The sequence below is a fragment of the Heterodontus francisci genome, chromosome 2, assembly GCF_036365525.1.
Source record: "Heterodontus francisci isolate sHetFra1 chromosome 2, sHetFra1.hap1, whole genome shotgun sequence".
Classification (NCBI taxonomy): Eukaryota; Metazoa; Chordata; class Chondrichthyes; order Heterodontiformes; family Heterodontidae; genus Heterodontus; species Heterodontus francisci.
Window position 1 is genome coordinate 16372811 of NC_090372.1, and position 14253 is coordinate 16387063.

Genomic DNA, 14253 nt, shown 5'->3' on the forward strand with positions numbered 1-14253 from the left:
AGTAAGACAGTTTTGCCAAGAAGGTTGGCCAGAATATATGCCTAATAATCCGGTTTTAAGAAAATATCATGAGCAAAGAAGCCATCTTACTGGTGTCAACGACTTACTAGTCTATGACGAAAGACTAGTTATTCCAAGGGCTTTAAGGTTGGACATTCTAGAGAAACTACACCAAGGGCACTTGGGAATCACCAATTACAGAGCAAAAGCGAGGAACTCGCTATGGTGGATGGGGGTTTCCAAGGAGATCGAATACATGATTTCCAGGTGTTTTACATGCACTAATACCAGACAAGACTCTCAAGAGCCACTGATGTCGTCTTTGTTTCCGTCCAGGCCATGGGAGCACCTGGGAATGGACCTGTTTGAACATAAAGGGAAGATTTTCCTTATTGTCATTGACTATTACTCCAGATGTGTTGAAGTCAAACCAATACATGGCGAGAATTCTGAAGCCGTAATCAAATCATTAAAAAGAAATGTTCGCCACACATGGCATTCCAGACGTAGTGATCTTCGATAATGGTCCACAATTCACAAATGAAGCCTTCAAAGATTTCGCAGAAATGTGTGGGTTTGCCCATGTTACAAGTTCACCAAGGTACCCCCCAGGGCAATCAAGTAGTAGAGAGAGGCGTTTGAACCATGAAAATGCTACTGAAAATGAATGAGGATTTTCAGCTGGTACTATTAACTATCAATCAACGCCACTCCAGAATGGGTTAGAGTCATAGATTCCAGAATGGGTTGCCCCAAGTGAATTGCTAATGGGTAGGAAGTTACCAAAACCAAGAACCCTTCAGCCACGAATCAGTGCTGAAGACCAGGAAAGGGTGAGGGTGAGAGAAGAGAAAGAGAGGTCAATCCAAACAAACAGAGAATCATGATAGATGCTCCAGAGCAAAAAGATCAAACAGACTTACGACCTGGAGATTTGGTTTGGAATAAAGATGAGAGTTGATATGGGGAATCTCCATCTCCTCGATCCTACATAGTCCAGACAGATCTGGGATGCACCATCACCTGCTGATTTATGTGGGTGATTGAGTGACCCTCCTGATAATAACTTGTTACTTGACCCGCCTCATTAGTATATACTGTCCGTTATACCACCTCTACCTTAGGACAATCACCATCATCATGGTACAGATACTCCACAGCCTCCAATGCTCCCCGATCAGTCTTATCATCTCCAAAACCACAACTTCCTCAGGTTGTTGCCTCTGCCATAACCATTCTCAGCCCAACAGACTCCTGGGCGTTTCTATTTGCAACGGATCACTGCCGATTGTCTGGTTTACCCACTTATATTTTTCAGACTCTCCCCTCGGTAGCCCTCTCGCATCGTCTAACTGCTGTTTCTACTTCCCTTTTTGGCTTCTTTCTCTCGCATTCCTGGCTAACTTGCTCTGACCCTGGCACAGCTGCTAAATTCACTCGTGCTGCTTGGCTTTGAACATAGCACTGAACTCAATGATTTGCAAGCAAAAGCTTTCAATTGACTACTGTCATTCCTTTCTCTTGTGTTTTCTGGCACTTATGCCCTATCATTTCCTCCTTTAAATTTTTAGCCCCATCTTAATTTTCAGCTGCACAGAACCACAATAGCATGAGTCACAGTGTCATTTACAACACAGAAGGAGGCCCATTCCCCCCGCTTGATCCCAGTAAGTCTATTTCCTTCAAGTAACCATCCAATTTCCTTTTGAAGTCATTGATAGTCTCCGCTTCCACCACCCTCATAGGCAGCGAGTTCCAGGTCATTACCACCCACTGCATAAAAACATTCTTCCTCATATTTGCCCTGCATCTCTTGCCCAAAACTTTCAGTCTGTCTCCCCTGGCCCTTGTACCATTAGTTAATGGGAACATTAACTTGTCTAACTTATCTAAACCTGTCATAATCCTGTACATTTCTATTAAATTTCCCCTCAATCTCCTTTGTTCTGAGTAAAACAACACCAGTTTTTTCAACCTAACCTTGTAACTAAAACCGCCCCCATCCTGGAACCAGTCTGGTAAATCTCCTCTGCACCCTCTCAAGGACCCTCACATCTGTCCTAAAGTGTGGTGACCAGAACTGGATGCAATACTTTGGTTGGGGGCTAACCAGAGCTTTATAAAGATTCAGCATAACTTCCCTGCTTTTGTACTCAATGCCTCTATTTATGAAGCCGAAGATCCCATATGCTTTACAAACCACTCTCTCAATATGTCCTGCCACCTTCAAAGATTGATACACATGCACCCCGAGGTTCCTCTGTTCCTGCACACTCTTTGGAACTGTGCCATTAAGTTTATATTGCCTCTCCCTATTCCTTCTGCCAAATTTGCACAGATGTCTTGCTTGCTTTCTTGCCTGGCTTTATTTTCTTAGCCCCAGCCTGTTTTCATATCCAGGCACATATCTTCTTGTAAATCTCATCCACTTTAGATATTACCAGGATCAGCCCCTTACCTGGTTTGGAAAGGGCAAAAAAAGCTGAGAAATTTTCTACTAACAAAAGCTCAGCAAAACATTTTTGTGCGACCAGCTACGGTTTAGGAAGGTACTACAAAGGAAAGTTATATTCTAGCATTTAAGTCTTTTGCTGAAGGGGAGTTTTTGAAAGAATGCGCGGTCAATGTTGCTGGCATGCTGTACTCCGAATACCAAAAAAAATTGAGAGCGTTAGTTTGTCACAAAGAGCTGTCACTCACCATATAAAAGTGATTGAAGGAGACTTGGCTTCTGAGTTGAACAAGAAAGCACAGTGCTTCACGTTATTTTCGTTAGCTCTCGATGATGGCACTGACATCAAAGACGCACCACAGCTCTTGATTTTTGTCAGAGGAATAAACAACAAATTTGAAATCAGAGAGGAATTTTTATCGACGCAGCTCAGCTAACTGACCAGAATCGCAGCTCCTTATTTCAGATTTCCCCCACAAGAATAACACAGGACTTTGATGCCATTGCAAAGGAGGATGACCGACAATATCGTTCACATTAAGGAACTGAACGTGAAAAGGGGGGTAAGTTTGGTTTAGTTATTGTAATGCATTGTTAGGATTGTGTAGTTATAATAAGTATGGTTTTATATTTATTTCTACCAAAATGTATCCGTATTTTAATATTGCTCCTTCAGAATTAAATTAACAAAGAAAATGCTTAATAACTTTCAGTTTACTTTAAAGCTAAAATAGTTTGAAAATATTTTGATTATTGCCACAGTTAAATGGAGAATTAAAGATGATTCAGCAGCAGCTTTTTCTGAAGCAGCAGTAGTGCGAGCAAGGTATCAGCTGGGAAAGTGAGTTTCAGCTTAAAGTAAATTACCTTTTGTTTCAGTGGACCAGGGGACTGCTGGGTAAGTAAATCTATATATTTGGGCAGTTTAAAATAACTTGCCTTTTGTTGCAGCAGCTTTTTCTGAAGCAGCGGTAGTGCGAGCGAGGTATCAGCTGGGAAGGTGAGTTTCCTAGATATTAGGCCAACTCGAGGGGAGACTATGTTGGACTTGGTGCTTGGCAACGAACCAGGCCAGGTGGCAGATCTCTCGGTGGGAGAGCATTTCGGTGATAGTGATCACAACTCCCTGACCTTTACTTTAATCATGGAGAGGGACAGGAGCAGACGGGATGGGAAAATATTTAATTGGGGGAGGGGGAATTACAATGGAACTGGGGAGCTTAAATTGGGAACAGATGTTCTCAGGGAAATGCACGACAGAAATGTGGAGGTTGTTTAGGGAGCACTTGCTGCGACTGCTGGATAGGTTTGTCCCGATGAGGCAAGGAAGGGATGGTAGGGTGAAGGAACCTTGGATGACAAGAGATGTAGAACAGCTAGTCAAGAGGAAGAAGGAAGCTTACTTAAGGTTGAGGAAGCAAGGATCAGACAGGGCTCTAGAGGGTTACAAGGTAGCCAGGAAGAACTGAAGAATAGACTTAGGAGAGCTAGAAGGGGTCATGAAAAAGTCTTGGCGGGTAGGATTAAGGAAAATCCCAAGGCGTTCTACACTTATGTGAGGAACAAGAGGATGGCCAGAGTGAGGGTAGGGCCGATCAGGGATAGTGGAGGGAACTTGTGCCTGGAGTCGGAGGAGGTAGGAGAGGTCCTAAATGAATACTTTGCTTCAGTATTCACTAATGAGAGGAACCTGGTCGTTTGTGAGAACAGCGTGGAACAGGCTGATATGCTTCAACAGGTTGAGGTTAAGAGGGAAGATGTGCTGGAAATTTTGAATGATATGAGGACAGATAAGTCCCCGGGGCCAGACGGGATATACCCAAGGATATTACGGGAAGCGAGGGAAGAGATTGCCGCGCCTTTGGCGATGATCTTTGCGTCTTCACTGTCCACTGGAGTAGTACCAGATGATTGGAGGGTGGCAAATGTTGTTCCTTTGTTCAAGAAAGCGAATAGGGATAACCCTGGGAATTATAGACCAGTCAGTCTTACGTTGATAGTGGGCAAATTATTGGAGAGGATTCTGAGACAGGATTTATGATTACTTGGAAAAGCATGGTTTGATTAGAGACAGTCAGCATGGCTTTGTGAGGGGCAGATCATGCCTCACAAGTCTTATTGAATTCTTTGAAGATGTGACAAAACACATTGATGAAGGAAGAGCAGTGGATGTGGTGTATATGGATTTTAGCAAGGCGTTTGATAAGGTTCCCCATGGTAGGCTCATTCAGAAAATAAGGAGGCATGGGATACAGGGAAAGTTGGCTGTCTGGATACAAAATTGGCTGGCCCATAGAAGTCAGAGGGTGGTAGTAGATGGAAAGTATTCAGCATGGAGCTCAGTGACCAGTGGTGTTCCGCAAGGATCTGTTCTGGGACCTCTGCTCTTTGTGATTTTTATAAATGACTTGGATGAGGAAGTGGAAGGCTGGGTTAGCAAGTTTGCCGATGACACAAAGGTTGCTGGAGTTGTGGATAGTGTGGAAGGCTGTTGTAGGTTGCAATGGGACATTGACAGGATGCAGAGCTGGGCTGAGAATTGGCAGATGGAGCTCAACCTGGAAAAGTGTGAAGTGATTCATTTTGGAAGGTCGAATTTGAATGCAGAATACAGGCTTAAAGACAGGATTCTTGGTAGTGTGGAGGAACAGAGGGATCTTGGCGTCCATGTCCATAGATCGCTCAAAGTTGCCACCCAAGTTGATAGGGTTGTTAAGAAAGCGTAAGGTGTGTTGGCTTTCATTAACAGGGGGATTGAGTTTAAGAGCCGCGAGGTTATGCTGCAGCTCTATAAAGCCCTGGTTAGACCACACTTGGAATATTGTGTTCAGTTCTGGTTGCCTCATTATAGGAAGGATGTGGAAGCTTTAGAGAGGGTGCAGAGGAGATTTACCAGGATGCTGCCTGGACTGGAGGGCATGTCCTACGAAGAAAGATTGAGGGAGCTATGGCTTTTCTCATTGGAGCGAAGAAGGATGAGAGGTGACTTGATAGAGGGGTACAAGATGATGAGAGGCATAGATAGAGTGGATAGTCAGAGACTTTTTCCCAGGGTGGAAAGGGCTATCACCAGGGGGCATAGTTTTAGGGTGATTGGAGGAAGGTTTCGGGGAGATGTCAGAGGTAGGTTCTTTTCACAGAGAGTGGTGGGTGCGTGGAATGCGCTGCCAGCGGTGGTAGTAGAAGCAGATACATTAGGGGCATTTAAGCGACTCTTGGATAGGTACATGGATGATAGTAGAATGAAGGGTAGGTAGTTACTTAGATCTTGAGTAGGTTAAAGGTTCGGCACAACATCGTGGGCTGAAGGGCCTGTACTGTGCTGTACTGTTCTATGTTCTATGTTCTAAGGCTAATTACAGATTTAAATGTAACAAAGTCATCAATAAATGGGAAAACTAACATACTTTTACATAGTGCAGTACACTAAAAAGTTTTAGTGATAAGTTTTGGATCTTGGAATAGAGAGAATTTTCAAAATTTGTCATTGATACAAAACTTGGAGGAGTGACAAACAGCAAGGATGATACAAACCATCTACAACAGGATAGGCTAGCAAAATGGGCAGACAAGTGGCAGATGGAATTTAACACAAACAAGTGTGAGGTGATGCATTTTGGCAGAAGGGATAGGGTGAGACAACATATACTTAATGGTACTCTTCTAAAGAGTGTGCAGGAACAGAGGGACCTCGGGGTGCATGTGCATCAATCTTTGAAGGTGGCAGAACATATTGAGAGAGTGGTTAGTAAAGCATATGAGATTTTGGGCTTTGTAAATAGAGGCACTGAGTACACCAGCAAGGAAGTTATGCTGAACCTTTATAAAGCTCTGGTTAGGCCCCAACTACAGGATTGTGTCCATTTCTGGTCACCACACTTTAGGAAGGATGTGAGGGTCCTTGAGAGGGTGCAGAGGAGATTTACCAGACTGGTTCCAGGGATGGGGGATTTTAGTTACAAGGTTAGGTTGGAAAAGCTGGGGTGTTCTTTCTGGAGCGAAGGAGATTGTGGGAAGATTTGATAGAGGAGTACAGGATTATTACAGGCTTAGATAAGGTAGACATAGATAAACTGTTCCCATTAACTGATGGTCCCTGGACTCAGGGACACAGATTGAACGTTTTGGGTAAGAGAAGCAGGGGGAATGTGAGGAAGAACATTGTGACACAGCGGATGGTAATGACCTGGAACTCGCTGCTCATGAGGCTGGTGGAAGCAGAGACGATGAATGATTTCAAAAGGAAATTGGATGAGCACTTGAAGGAAATAAAATTGCTTGACAACAGGAATTGAGTGGGGGAGTGGGACTGACTGGGTAGCTCCGTGGAGAGCCAGCGTGGTCTCAATGGGCAGAATGGCCTCCTTCTATGCCGTAAATGACTCTATGGGCTGGATTTTAAGGAGCCCTCAACGTTGGGATCCAAGATGAGGGGGGCCTGAGGATGGCCCCGGATGAGGCCCGCCATGGACCTCTATGCCGGCAGGGCCTGGCCTGATCCTCCCAGAAGTGGCAGGGCACGGTGGTGGCACCTCCCCCCCGCCCCTCCCCCCGGCTGCTCGGCGACGGGAGCTCAATCACCATATGCAAATAAAGTAAATTAATAGATTTGCATGTACTTACCATTAATCTTGTGCACAGGCATCTGACGCCATTGCTGGGGACGTACAGCCCACCCCGGCTATTTAAGTGAACCGCTGCGCTTGAGATTGCCATGTTTTTCGCCTGCTGCTGAAATCGGCGGCGAGCACATAAAATTCAACCCTATGACACTCTGTGACTCTATAATAAAATTTGTGCTCTGATAGGAGCAACACAGTTGTATGGTAAAATCAACAAACAACTTAATAATGCAATTTTCTAACAGTGCATTGTTCACAGTATTATTTTAGGCTGTGTTTGCTGACAACGCAACCACTAGGTGGCACAGTACTGGCACATGCACAAATGCAGCCTCATCCACTGAAACGTCACTGTCTGTGACATCTCTGGCAGCTGCCAGTAATAAAGATGGTGCTGCACAATTTGTCACAAAAAACCCAAATCTCCACATTGGCTGCAGTTACCACCTCCATCCCACACCCAACAGTACCTGTGCTAGTACAGAACCAAATATTCTCATTTAAGGCATATTTCAATTTGCTCTTTGTACGATGCTTATCGTTCTAACATATTGGTTTTGCAAATAGATTCATGTGTTTTTAGTTTAGTTTAGTTTAGAGATACAGCACTGAAACAGGCCCTTCGGCCCACCGAGTCTGTGCCGACCATCAACCACCCATTTATACTTCTTCTTTCTTTTTCTTCTTTTGGGCCTCCTTATCTCGAGAGACAATGGATACGCGCCTGGAGGTGGTCAGTGGTTTGTGAAGCAGCGCCTGGAGTGGCTATAAAGGCCAATTCTGGAGTGACAGGCTCTTCCACAGGTTTAGTTTAGAGATACAGCACTGAAACAGGCCCTTCGGCCCACCGAGTCTGTGCCGACCATCAACCACCCATTTATACTAATCCTACACTAATCCCATATTCCTACCACATCCCCACCTGTCCCTATATTTCCCTACCACCTACCTATACTAGTGGCAATTTATAATGGCCAATTTACCTACCAACCTGCAAGTTTTTTGGCTTGTGGGAGGAAACCGGAGCACCCGGAGAAAACCCACGCAGACACAGGGAGAACTTGCAAACTCCACACAGGCAGTACCCAGAATTGAACCCAGGTCGCTGGAGCTGTGAGGCTGCGGTGCTAAGCACTGCGCCACTGTGCCGCTGTGGCTTATCCTCTTGCACAATTACAGCAGTGCAAATAGATTCTGGGCTATAATTCAGAGAGGAGCCATCGCCCTTCACTTCACTGTTTCCTCCCGCGCCCGTCTGCTCGCCGCTTCTCCCCCCCGAGTCACTCACTACCTAAATCGCTTGCTCCCCACCTTGCCGTTTTGGTGGCTTGTTCCCCGACCTCGCTGCTTCTTTGGGAGCGATCGGCCAAAGGGGGGGGGGGGTGGGGAAGGGCGAGGGTGGGAGTGAGTGGCTGAGGGGAGGAACGGCGAGGCTGGGAGCAAGCGGCCGGGGTAGGGGGAGGGGGGGTGAAGTGGCGAGGGTGAGAACGAGTGGCTGAGGGGGAGAAGCGGTGACGCAGGAAGTGAGCAGCTGAGGAAAGGCAGCGGCGAGGTGGGGAGTGAGTGACGGAGAGGGAAAGCAGTGAGGGAAAGAGCGAGTGGCTAATGGAAGGCAGCAGCGAGGCTGGGAGCGTGTGGCTGGCCCCGTTCCAGCATGTGATGATGTATTAGAGTGCATGCGGAAGTTAGTCCTGGCAAGCCAGGTGCTGATATAGGCTGTACATGTGCAGCATCACACTGGCAGGAAGAAACTGTTCTGCGCATGTGCGAAGCTGGGAACGCACTGATGACATCGCCGCTTGGCTACATTGTCAGGAGTCATTTTGATTATTTTAAAACCGGGTTGAATTTAAAACAAAATTATGTTGTCTCTCTTTGAACATGAATTGGTCATCACTTATGGCCCACCATACAATTTCCATATCCAGATGTGGCCCTCAGGTCAAAGCGTTTGCCCACCCCTGGCTTAAAAGGATGCTAGTTAATGAAGGAGAAAGGAATAGAAGGATACGCTGATCTAGAAGAGGTCTGGGAGGAGACTCTTAATAACACAGTCATAGACCAGTTGGGCTGAATGGCCTGTTTCTGTGCTGTACATATTATGTAATTCTATGTAATTAACTTTAGCATCAATTTGATACATTTCAGAGCCACATGGAGATCATTTTAATCAAACCCATCCAATGAGAGACTGAGGGGATTGGATCGTCCTCCCGTTTTACATTCACCCAATTTTACTTTGCATTAACTGTAAGCATCTCAAGGTGCCACAAAAGACTGCGGAGATTCAGAACTCAAAAGTGACAAATTTAGCTCTACCCACCTGGTGGAAAACAGGTGGGTGAACAGTTAACGTCAATCAAGTGACTTACTCACTGATGTCTAGCCTACATCCTGTCACCTTCTGACATTTTGAGCAGGCAAGGTGCTTCTTTAACTATGCAGATTGGGGTCCAATGACATCATTGGGTCCCGACTGCAATTTTAACTCTGGCCTGAGTGAGGAAGCATCCGCTGCTTTTCCACCAGGCGAAGGCAGGTAGAAGAAGATCCTAGGAGAGATCATTTACAGTAAATTCATTTTTAACTTGTGAACCCATCCCCTCCCCATGACGTCATCTTGCTGGTGAACATTCCTTGAGTGACAGCTAACTGTCTCTTGCTAGACAAACCTCCACTCTTGCCCAGCGGCCAGCTGTTTATTCCCACCTGTTTGTCCAGACCTCCCGCTGCCAAGGTTGGACGTGCTTAGCATTTAGCCCACTCACTACCGCACCCCCAACCCCCAACACCACCCCCCCCCACCCCGCCAATCATATGCCACTCACTTGCCTGAATTCTGCTTCCAATTAAAATTCCTCTTAAAGAGTTAATAACATTGAATTGGATGATAGCAACTGTTTCCAATAGCAAAATATCGAAACTGTTCAGCTGTCCTTTATGAAGTCAATGTTACATTTTAAAAATTCTATAGCAGATTTTGTGGTTGCAAAAAGCACAAGTGAATCCTCTAGGTGACACCTATATAGACAAGAGAAAGTTCTCATTGAAAGTTTTTGCAGATCAAGAGAAGCCAACGCAAGGGGTTATTCGGAGTGACTTTAGTTAATGATTGAAAACCTATTTATTGGACATCTTCTAGTTGAGTCTAAACTAATTACAATCAGAATAAGGTTTGCAAGTGTTTATTTTTATCTTGCTTAAAATTGTAGCTGCTTGTTGGCCAAGTCAGATGAATATTTGATTTTGTTTATTACCCATCACGAGTCTCTGAAGAGTGTGTAGAGCTTAAACTAGTTCTCTCAGTGTAACATAGAACTTTATTGTTCATGATGCTAGTTAGAAATACAGTAAAGACTGGCCAGATTAGTTGTGACTTCTCAAACTGTTGGCTGTACATTAGTGTTGGCATTGGTAGACCAAATTGACCAGTTCTGTGCTGCCAAATATTAAAAAATGCACTGCATTTAAAACAATTTTTTCCTGTTACTATAACATTTAAATTATGGCAATGTTGTCACATATTGTTTGAAGAGTGCCAAGTTAAATAGATTCTGGATTTTCATTTGTACCCATTGCAGCTTATCTTCAGTGACTGTTTCTTATTAGTGACTGAACTTTCCAGAAGAAACATAATTGATCCATATTTGTTGCTTTATCCTTCTGCAGGCAGACGAGTTTTTCCATTGAGGCAGAAAGAGGGAATATTTCTCAAACGGGACAATTCTAACCCTGCCCACTTTGAAGAAACCAGGTGCGTGGACAGTTAAATATTGGTATTTTTCCTATTTTTGTAAATCATTTTTTACATGTGGATCATGTGTATCTACAGTCAAGGCCAGTATGTGACTTATTCTCATATCTCTGCCTTGCATTCCCTCTTAGGAGGTGCAGGAAAGCAGCTCAGGAAAGCTCTGTTTCTCCAGGTCCAGGCATTCCAATGACATTCTATGCCATGATGCACATATATAGCCTGTGTCTATAACAACATCTGTTGGTAGTGTTCTGCTCTACATTTTTAACTGTTGTTGCTCTCTTTGGAAGACAATAGCGTGCACCAGGGAAAGAAGGGCCCCGAACGCACAGCGCTGTTTGGTCTGATGTTATAACGAGAAATTATTTCTATTGGGGTTTTCATCACAATAATTAATAAATTACATACTTTAAGCCGTTGGGCCAACTTGCAATTTCTCATTAATTCACACTGCTCCATCCCCTCCTGAACTACTATCTGTGAATCATTTCCAATTTGTCTAACAAGACAGACAATAGCATTATATCTGATATGACTTGACAGCAATCTTATTAAACATGGATTCCCTGAAAGCCTAATGGATAAAAGCCCTGTCCTGTGCAGTATCAAGGAATGGGCACTAGAACATCCCAGGTTCAAATGCCTGCTCAGTGTTGAGTTACCGGTCTTACCTATGGTAGCATCTGGAGTGTTGCATTTAACTTCAGTATCCTAAGCAAGTAAAAAGGAAGAAAACAGACTCCTGAGGGAAGTGCACATATGCAGATGTGATTGGATTTGGCTGCGACTTCCTGCATGGTCAAATAGCCTGGGTTATTTACATGAAGACATGTAATAAGACATGAAGAATGACCACTTGAGTAAGATTCCAGTTGGCTGTTGGTGTTCATGGAACCAATGCCAGTGAAAGTCAAAGAATGGAAGACTTGCATTTAGATAGCACCTTTCATGACTTTGTAGCCAATGAAGTACTTTTGAAGCATAGTCACTATTGTAGAAAAAGCAACAACCAATTTGCACACAGCAAGCTGATAATTACCAGATCATTTTTTTTAGTGTTGTTGATTGTGGGATAAATATTGGCCAGATCACCAGGGATAACTCCCCAACTTTTCTTTTAAATAGTGCCAGTGAGGGAAGATAGGGCCTTTGTTGAACATCTCATCCAAATGACAGCACCTCCGACAGTGCAGCATTCCAGTGGAGTATCAGTCTAGATTTTTGTGCTTAAGTCTCTGGAGTTGGACTTGACCCCACAGCTTTCTGCCTCAAAGGTGAGAGTGCTGCCAATTGTTCCACAGCTGACACAGTCAGCACCTTCACCAGGAAAAGGGAAGCTACAGGAAAATGGAAATGGGGAGCTTCATTGTAGAGATAGATGAGGAGTGCTATAAGGTTATATTTGTTCCATGAAATATCCAATTGGGATTAATCAGCAACCTGCATTTATATCGCACATTTAATGCAGAAAAATCTCCTAATGTATTTCACAGAGATGTAATCAAAAAGGGTTTCTGGGCCAAAGGAGGAGCTATTAGGCAGAGGTGACTAAGTGCTTGGTCAAAGAGTTGGGGTGGGGGGAGGGTTAAGGAGGGCCCTAAGGGAGAATAGAGAGGGGAGAGATAAAGGATTTAGGAAGGAATTCCAGAGGGTGGACCTTAGCAGCTGAACACATGGCAACAATGAAAAGGAAGGGAGGAAGGGAGGAGCATAGCTAGAGAGCTGTGAAGATTGTGGGAGGATTGTGGGGCTGAAGGAGGTTGCAGCAATTGGGAATGGCAAGACTGTGAAGAGATTAAGGGATTTAAATATATTGATGAGACCTGGCTTAAACAGGGGCAGGAATGGGAACTTAACATTCCTGGCTCCAATACATTCAGGAGAAATAACGAATAATGAAAAAGGAGCAGGGGATGTCAGTACTTATCAAAAATATTGTTATCGCCCTGGGAAAGGATGATGTACTTGAGAATTCAAAGTCAGAATCTATTTAGAATTAGAATTAGAATTAGAACATTACAACGCAGTACAGGCCCTTCGGCCCTCGATGTTGCGCCGACCTGTGAAACCATCTGACCTACATTATTCCATTTTCATCCCTATGTCTATCCAATGACCACTTAAATTCCCTTAAAGTTGGCGAGTCTACTACTGCTGCAGGCAGGGCGTTCCACGCCCCTACTACTCTCTGAGTAAAGAAACTACCTCTGACATCTGTCCTATATCTATCACCCCTCAACTTAAAGCTATGCCCCCTCGTGTTTGCCATCACCATCCGAGGAAAAAGACTCTCACTATCCACCCTATCTAACCCTCTGATTATCTTATATGTCTCTATTAAGTCACCTCTCCTCCTCCTTCTCTCCAACGAAAACAACCTCAAGTCCCTCAGCCTTTCCTCGTAAGACCTTCCCTCCATACCAGGCAACATCCTAGTAAATCTCCTCTGCACCCTTTCCAAAGCTTCCACATCCTTCCTATAATGCGGTGACCAGAACTGCACGCAATACTCCAGGTGCGGTCTCACCAGAGTTTTGTACAGCTGCAGCATGACCTCGTGGCTCCGAAACTTGATCCCCCTACTAATAAAAGCTAACACACCATATGCCTTCTTAACAGCCCTATTAACCTGGGTAGCAACCTTCAGGGATTTATGTACCTGGACACCAAGATCTCTCTGTTCATCTACACTACCAAGAATCTTCCCATTAGCCCAGTACTCTGCATTCCTGTTACTCCTTCCAAAGTGAATCACCTCGCACTTTTCCGCATTAAACTCCATTTGCCATCTCTCAGCCCAGCTCTGCAGCCTATCTTTGTCCCTCTGTACCCTACAACATCTTGAGTTGGCTTGAGTTAAGGAGCAGATTAGGAGTCGTTACCCTACTGGTTGTACACTATAAACCAGCAAATAGTAGGAAGATGATGGAGGATCAAATCATTGAATAAATTTCCAGGTGGATTGAAATTGAAGATTTGCATGTAAAACAGTAAGTGAGCAACAGGAGCTCTATGTGAAGGAGATATTTCAGGTACAGACTGGACATGTTACTGTGAAGGGGAAAGGAAGGACATCCAAATCTGGAGCTGTCAAATGATTAAAGAGGCAGAAATTACAATGAAACAGAAAAAGAAAGCTTGTGATAAATGCCAGATTCATAACACAGTTGAGTATGAAGCATAATATAGAAATTTCAGAGGAGAACTGAAAAAGGAAATGAGGGGGAAAGAGAGTGTATGAGAAATATTAGCAGGCCATATAAAAGGGAACACTAAAGTATTTTATTAACATACAAATAGTTAAAGAATATAGTCAAAAGGAAAGGTGAGGCCAATTAAGGACCATAAAGAAGATTGTTTTGTTTAGGCAGAGGGTACGACTGAGGTAGTAAATGAATTATTGCATTTGTCTTCGCAAAAGAAGA

General features: G+C 44.2%; 1 protein-coding gene across 1 annotated transcript in view; it reads left to right on the forward strand.

Annotated features, from left to right (window-relative positions):
* The first annotated feature begins 522 nt into the window (after positions 1 to 522).
* Positions 523 to 14253, forward strand: part of LOC137380528 (C-C chemokine receptor type 3-like) — a 43406-nt gene continuing 29675 nt past the window's right edge. Inside the window, exons 1-3 of the mRNA XM_068052476.1 lie at positions 523 to 601; positions 9271 to 9411; positions 10744 to 10828. Coding sequence (XP_067908577.1) covers positions 523 to 601; positions 9271 to 9411; positions 10744 to 10828 — 305 coding nt within the window. The remainder of the gene's footprint in view (positions 602 to 9270; positions 9412 to 10743; positions 10829 to 14253) is intronic.